Raw genomic sequence first — 7,999 nt, forward strand, 5'->3', positions numbered from 1 at the left:
AAAGGTTCTCCGATGCTTAAGTAAATACTTGATATATAGATGCAATAAATGTTGTAACAATGACATATATTTGCCTTGGTTGTTGTGCATATTATAGAGTCTTGGTCTTGTTGAACCCTCTTACTCTGGGTCGATATTAGAACATGCACGATTCATGTTACCTAGTTTTTCATACAGATTAACCTACGCTAATATAATTTTATTTTAGCATTCTTATGGGGTCGGTTGATATTGGGTTCTGAAATGTCCCGAGACCCTTCGACCCCTAACGATACACTTTTGACATTTTAAAAAACTATTTTTGATTTTTATTATGATATGACAATTAAAGATAGTGGTGTTTTATGCCATGTATTTTTAATACTTATTTTAAATTTAATTGTTTACAATAAATAATTTGACATAAACATAAATTTGAAAATATAACAATAATTACTAATAATTATTTTACATATGAAGAACTATTTCATAATAAATAAATATAATACAATAATAATTTTTTATAATTAATAAAATTCTTACCAAATATATTCAAAATAAATAAATTTATTACTGTAGTAATTATAATTTTTCAATAGTTAATATTAAAAGTACATTTAAAACATTACCTAAGATAATTAATTTAAATCGTACTAAAATTTCCAAATTTGATTATCAATGTTTTTCAACAACTAATAAGTTAATATATTAATTATAGTTAATAAATTATTTAAATTAATTACATTGAAAAAATTAACATTTTTTCCAATTGTGGTTCAAATTTTAAAATGGAAATTGTATATTACAATCATTATAAAAATTATCCGGTTAAGAATATTTACTCCAGAGCTTATCTTAACTTAATAAATTAATTATAATGAATAAAATGTTTATACCTATTTAATGTTTAATATTAACATATTTTCCAATTAATATTAAAAGTTTTAAATGTTTGATAATGGTGATAGCTTGTGAATAGTTGGATGGTAGTGAGGAATTTGTGTTGTGAAACTGTTTTCTGTGACAATAGTAATTATACTAGTTGGCTTTACCCGTGCAACGCATGCTTATTATTCTTAAATTTTTATATTTGATAACCATAAAAGTTATATACAAACAACGTGGTATAAAAAAATAAGATTGTTAATATTTGATTACCCTATATTATAATGACTAGCAGCCCCGGCTATGACAGATTGATTGCATGTCAAGCAGTGTATGGCCCTCAGCTGCCATGTGTATTCTCTGACATCTGCATTTACGTCTCACCAATCCCTTCATTTCATATATCTACCCAATTAAAATTAGGAAAATGATATTTTCACACCATTCCACTTTATTAAATATTAATATTTTAATTATTTTTGTATTTTGTTTATATTTTTATTCAGAAGACTTTTTTCATTTTTTAAAATTTTTTTAACAAAGTATCAAAATATTATCACTCTTAAAATTATTATTATTATTATATGAATACCTATCAAAGTAACACCGATAAACACGAGGAATTTAAAAGAAGGAAAATGATGGTGTGAGTGTGTTTTTTGAGAGACCATCACGGCCACATGATAGAAAAGAAAATTGGAAGGGGCAAAAAGGACTTTCTATATCTGGAATTTGAGTCATTTTAGGTAGTAAATGAAATTGAAAGTTTTAGTATATAATTGAGTTGAGGGTGAAGGTGATTTTGGAAACAGCGTTTTGTTTTGTGGGTGAGGGTGTGGTGAGAGAAAAACAGGTATCAAAGAGAAGAAGGTAGTTGGAAATGGATTCTCCGTCGGCGAAGAAGGAGGTGAATGAGCCTTTGGCGGTGCCAGAAGAATCGTTACCACAACAACCTTCTTTTTCTCGATCTTTCAGCTCCAGACATGGATCATCCGGTGAACTTGAGCAGATACTCACAGACATCAGCCTCCCTTACTCAAAGCGTGTTGGAGCAGCAACATGGCTGGAGTTGAAGCTCCTGTTCAACCTTGCTGCTCCCGCTGTCATCGTCTACCTCCTCAACTATGTCATGTCTATGTCCACACAAATCTTCTGCGGCCACCTCGGCAACCTCGAACTTGCTGCATCTTCACTCGGAAACAATGGCATCCAGATTTTCGCTTATGGCCTCATGGTATTGTATAAACACTAAGAACCGAATTCTATTTTAACTTGAATAATAACCACTTCGTTTGGAATAATTGAGTGATGTTTTTGAAATAATTGTAACAGTTGGGTATGGGAAGTGCCGTTGAGACGCTATGCGGACAAGCATACGGAGCGAAGAAATACCACATGTTAGGGATATACCTGCAACGATCCACAGTGCTGCTCTCACTCGCAGGCGTTCTACTAACCATTATCTACGTCTTCGCGGAACCAATCCTACTGATGCTCGGCGAGTCGCCGGAAATCGCGTCGGCGGCGGCGCTTTTCGTGTACGGGCTCATCCCTCAGATCTTCGGCTACGCCGTGAACTTCCCCATCCAGAAGTACCTCCAGGCGCAGAGCATCGTGGCGCCGAGCTCGTACATTTCATGCGCCACGCTCGTGTTCCATCTGGTGTTTAGTTGGGTGGCGGTGCAGAAGCTGGGGATGGGCCTATTTGGCGCGGCGCTGGTGCTCAGTCTCTCCTGGTGGGTTATCGTGATCGCGCAGTTCATTTACATCGTGAAGAGTGAGAGGTGCAAGCAGACGTGGGGCGGCTTCAGCTTCGAAGCGTTTTCGGGGTTGCCGGAGTTTTTCAAACTCTCGGCGGCTTCGGCGGTGATGCTCTGCCTAGAGACGTGGTACTTTCAAATTCTCGTGCTGCTCGCGGGGTTGCTTCCTCAGCCGGAGTTGGCTCTCGATTCCCTTTCCATTTGGTTAGTCATTCTCTCTTCATTACAATTTAAAATTCGTTTTACAAAAAATGAACATCATATTTTTACATTCAATATTCAATTTTTACATCTACCTTGTATTTACTATTTTATCTTTTATTTTTTTTTTTATAAATATAAAAAATTATTTTTTAATAATCCTATTACCTTAAAAGGAGATTCTCATGTGGTGGTTGCTAACACATACTTATCTGTTAGGCTTCATACTAATACATCACATAATGATTTATGATTAATTAATAAAAGTTTTTTTTTAGAATATAACCAATATTAAACACATATCATTAACCCTTAATGTGACCATGTTTCTGATTTTACGTTCCAAAGCGGAAAGATTATGGATTTTTGTAATGATTGTTTTAAAATTTATATTTAAGATCATTTTTCCGGAATGGGTTTATTCCAAGTAGAAAAGTTGGGTCAATGTGTGTGATGTGTGGTGTGTAGGAAGGTAATTCTTATAAATATCAATAAATTTATTATAAATGTTACTTTAGATTTAGATGACATCATTAAACTGTTTTATAAATTCAGTGTATATTCTATTGTCTTGAAGTAACATATTATAATAGTACAAGATAAATATGAAAGAAAAGGTTGAATTTGAACAGAATTCCTATTTGAAAACGAACAAATCCAAGGCTGGTGCCACACGCAAGTGCACTTGAGTGGTTAAAAAAAACAACTGTAGATGTAAGAATTTTTGGGCCTAATACTTTGTTTTGTTTGGATGAGGTAGTAAAAATGATGGAATAAATTTAAGATGATTTGTATAATAATTTTAAAGAAAGTTAAAGATATTTGGATTAAAATAAATATAATAAAAAGTATAGTGAAAATTTATAAAAGTTTGTGAAATTATACAATAAGTATTATTGAAATTATATTTTTTTAATAAATAAAAATGTAACTTTACCTATTTTATATTTAAAAATTAATAAAAAAACTAAATTTTCTCATAGAGATAATAGATGATAAAAGATAATATGTAAAAGTTAAATTTTAACAACATATCTTAAAAATTAATAAAAATTACTCCCTCACTTTCCTTGCTTTCCACTTTCTTAATAAAAAACATAAACATTCTTTATTTTTTAATTTAAATAAATAATAATTACTCGGATACAAACAAACAATAATAAAAGAATGAATCAGGAACCTTTATTTGTTTTTGTGTAGCTGCTGAAATCACTTGTAGTTCGTCGTCTAGTGCAGGTACTGCAGAAAGAAAGATACGTGGTTGGTGTAATAAATACGTACACTATGAAACACAGTGATAACACATGCTTTGTCGTTGTCAATTCTTTCTATTTTATTCATTCCTTTCTTTACACCATAAACTTTTATTTGAATATTACAGATTAAATTACTAAATCATAACTTATTAGGTTAACTAACCAAAAACTATGACACATAAAACTATAAACTACCATTAGTCGATTAGTCGTTTGGTAGTTTCAAACATAACATAATATTTTCTTGAGCATTCAATATTCTCTCAACCATTTCTAGTTTTTATGTAAATAAAATACCAAATTTGTTTTTTTTTAATATTTTTTAAAACATTATTATTTTTATGTTCTTGTTCCTTCTTGCTACATTTGTCTTTCTTTTTAATATTATTTATTTTATTCAGTACAGAAACAGTTTCATTTTTTAAAATATAACTTTAGTTAATCCTTAGGGCTATCATTTTGGTGTCTATCAAGATATTGAGTCCAATATTTTTAGAAAAGAAAACTAAATCAGGAAACGGACAATACAAGTGCACCTCTTATAAAAGAGAAGGAGCTGGAATAAAGTTATAATTGATTAAACTTTTACATAACTATTTTAAAGAAGTAAAATATTTTATTTTTTTATAATATACAATTAACTTTTGTATCTCTATTTTAAAATGTAAACAACAAACTTATTTAAAAATCAAGTATATATTTAACTTCAAAAATATTAAATAAAAATTAATTTAAAAAAATAAAAATTAACATTATATTAACTACATTAAATTTTATTTTAAAAATACAAAATTATTGATATCTAAAGTATAAAATTTATAAATTAATATATAAATTGATATCTAATTAACTATTAATTATTTAATATTTAAAAATTATTTTACAAATTTAGAAATTAATAACTTTTTTAAATATAATATTTTATTTAATTAATATACTAATTAATTGTTTTTTATTTTTAAAATTAATTTTTATTTATTGATTTTTATATTTAATAATTTTTTAGTAGTATGATTTCTCTTGCCTTCCCCAACAATCCAAAAAATCTTAATACATGCTTTTTTTTCTTTATAAATATTTATAAAAAATTGTCTCAAACAAAATTTCAAAATATTATATTGTTATTAAAATTTTAAAATATAATTGAATAAGCTGATTTTTAAATTTTTATTTCTATTTATCGTGAAAAGGTTCAGTGTTTTTTTGTTATCCTTTTGGATTGTTGCCTTTTTATGTAGAAGACGTCAAGAAAGGAAAAAGTACATTTGACGCCGTCTCCATTAATGTGAACAGGGACTGTTTTCTTAAATTTTGAAAGCAAAATTAGTACGATTCGTTGTGTTTCAAAACCAGTCTCATCATAATAGCAATGAGGACTCAATTCCTGGTTCTGTTTGGAATTTTTCTTTCGTCTTTTAGCTTTTTGGTACACCAAAATAGTATCACTGTGGTTTTCTTGTCTTAACTATCACACTCAACTTAGCATTAGCTATGCATATTAATGATCCTTGTTTGTACAGATCATTGATGTGTCCTTTCAACAATTTGTAGGGGAAAAAGCTCTATGAAAAATAATTACTATCAGGATAAGCGTTGAAATTTCATGCATCACCAGCCACCTACCATTTAAGTGCCTTTATTTAGTTTCATTTATGAAATTAAAACTAGATTTTGCAAAGAGAAATCACTCACACTCACATAATTTATTTATGAAAATCTTTCACTCAATCAATAAAAGTAAGATTACTGGTTGAACAAGTTCTTCTCTTGTTAACGATTATTTCTTATTGCAGTACCACAATTTCTGGATGGGTGTTCATGATCTCAGTTGGGTTTAACGCAGCTGCAAGGTTTGATTCTCCTTCACTTAGAACTGACTTTTTGAAATTGTTTCTTTAGTTTTCGCTTTCACCTTTTGATCTCTTTAAATTGTTTTTATTAAGGTAAGAAAAGTATACCATGTAATCATTTTGGTATGGTCGAAATAATTAAAGGGAATCCTATTTGTGGTGCTTCATGACAAGAAGATTTAGTTTAAGACTCACAAAAGTTAACACATCTTATCATAATCATCACGTTCTTTAACTTTATAAAGTAACTTTTTTTATCCAAACTTAACATTTATCTTCAGAACAATTATGAGAGGGTTTTTAGTTGGCATCAAATTAGTGGAAGTAATGATTGAAGACTAAAAATAAAATATTTTATTGTATATAAATGAATATAAATTTTTTATGAACTGGTTTTATGTGGTTGAGAGTTCAAGTTATTTTGTAATATGGTAGCAGAGTTATTAAAAACCTATTCTATCCTCTATTTAAAGTCTATTCTATCTTAACGAGTGTTTGTTGCGATATCATATATGCCACCGCTATCTGTTTAAAATCCATTTGTAATAGTAATTTTGATTGTATGTTACTGCAGTGTGAGAGTGAGCAACGAGCTAGGAGCAAGAAATCCAAAATCAGCGTCATTTTCTGTGGTGGTGGTGACAGTGATATCTTTCATAATATCGGTTATTGTAGCAGTGGTGATTTTGTTACTGAGAGATGTCATTAGCTATGCCTTCACCGAAGGCGAAGAGGTGGCTGCTGCTGTATCAGATCTTTGTCCCCTTCTTGCTCTTTCCATTGTTCTCAACGGCATTCAACCTGTTTTGTCTGGTATTACTACTTCCAACTCTCATCTATCATAAACATAATGTTAATGAAAACAATCCATATTGTTAAATGCAGTGTTGTAATGATGTTTTTGAATTATGAGTGAATGAAAGAAGAATTTGAAACTAATGCATGTATGGTTGATGAAAAGGGGTGGCTGTTGGATGTGGATGGCAAACTTTTGTTGCGTACGTGAACGTTGGTTGTTATTATGGAATTGGCATTCCATTGGGTGCGGTTATGGGTTTCTATTTCAAATTCAATGCAAAGGTATATTCCATTTCAAACTCAATGCTGTTACTTAATCTTTCTCACCCAAAATCTTCCATTTTATAAAGCAACTTAATTTGCATGCACTTATGTGTGTCTATGTGCAGGGAATATGGTTGGGAATGCTTGGTGGCACAGTCTTGCAAACCCTTATTTTAATGTGGGTCACATTTAGAACTGATTGGAATAAAGAGGTGAGAGAAAAGCTATAAAATTAGTACACTTTTCTATTCCACTATGCCAATAACTAATAGGTTAATAACTTGTGATGAAAATTTTGGTGTATTAGGTTGTGGAAGCAGAAAGGAGGTTGAATCAGTGGGAAGACGTGAAGGAGCCACTTCTGAAGAACTGAAGAACAGAAATGGGGGTTTGGATTTAGTGAATTATTTTGAACTGAAGCTAAATTGTTGATTTCAATGTCAAGAGCGGTTGAGAGTGATGATGATGATGATATGAAGCAAGTTCTCTTCCAAAATTCAAATTGCGTTCTCTCTGGAAAGTGATATAACCAGGTCTTACAATTTGGGCAAATAATGCAATACCATGTTGGTTTGGCAAATTTGTAAGAAAAATAAAACCCTACTAATTAAAAAATATAAAAAAAAATAATAATCAAGAATCGACCTCATTGTAGCAATTTTGGAATTTTGCTTAGTTCTATCCATGTCAGTAGACTCTGGGCATAAACTCAGAACTGGTAGCAATAAATCTTTGATAGATATTGGCATTGAATTTGATCTTTTTTTAGTGAGAATTTATATTCAAAACTTTGTGAATGAAGAAAAAAAGATTGAACGTTTTTGTTACTGAAAATGACAGATGTTTGAGAGATTAGTAAGGTATAAAAAACATATATAAAAGAAACTAAAGAAAAGTTTGAAAATAAACATTTACACAACAACGTTACTTAGATAGCGGAACGGCAATTTCTTTTTAGCACTCCTATACTTTTTTAATACTGTAGAAGTGTGGAAAAAAGTTTAAA

At 30.2% G+C, this 7,999-nt stretch overlaps 1 protein-coding gene across 1 annotated transcript; it reads left to right on the forward strand.

The window, feature by feature from the left end:
* Positions 1–1,316: 1,316 nt before the first annotated feature.
* On the forward strand, positions 1,317–7,746 carry LOC137821731 (protein DETOXIFICATION 40). The gene is made up of 7 exons (XM_068626475.2): positions 1,317–2,098; positions 2,197–2,828; positions 5,875–5,931; positions 6,506–6,744; positions 6,893–7,011; positions 7,119–7,205; positions 7,301–7,746. Exons 1-7 carry the CDS (start codon positions 1,745–1,747, stop codon positions 7,364–7,366), a joined length of 1,554 nt encoding a protein of 517 aa, XP_068482576.1. The 5' UTR covers positions 1,317–1,744; the 3' UTR covers positions 7,367–7,746.
* Positions 7,747–7,999: the final 253 nt, after the last annotated feature.

Source organism: Phaseolus vulgaris, chromosome 11, assembly GCF_051622355.1.
Source record: "Phaseolus vulgaris cultivar YP4 chromosome 11, ASM5162235v1, whole genome shotgun sequence".
NCBI classification, from domain to species: domain Eukaryota; kingdom Viridiplantae; phylum Streptophyta; class Magnoliopsida; order Fabales; family Fabaceae; genus Phaseolus; species Phaseolus vulgaris.

Excerpts from the sequence above, each read along its gene's own strand:
- LOC137821731 (XM_068626475.2), top strand. The coding sequence starts at position 1,745 with ATGGATTCTCCGTCGGCGAAGAAGGAGGTGAATGAGCCTTTGGCGGTG. Across the intron at positions 5,932-6,505 it reads GGGTTTAACGCAGCTGCAAG|TGTGAGAGTGAGCAACGAGC; the intron begins GTTTGATTCTCC and ends ATGTTACTGCAG. Across the intron at positions 6,745-6,892 it reads CATTCAACCTGTTTTGTCTG|GGGTGGCTGTTGGATGTGGA; the intron begins GTATTACTACTT and ends GTTGATGAAAAG.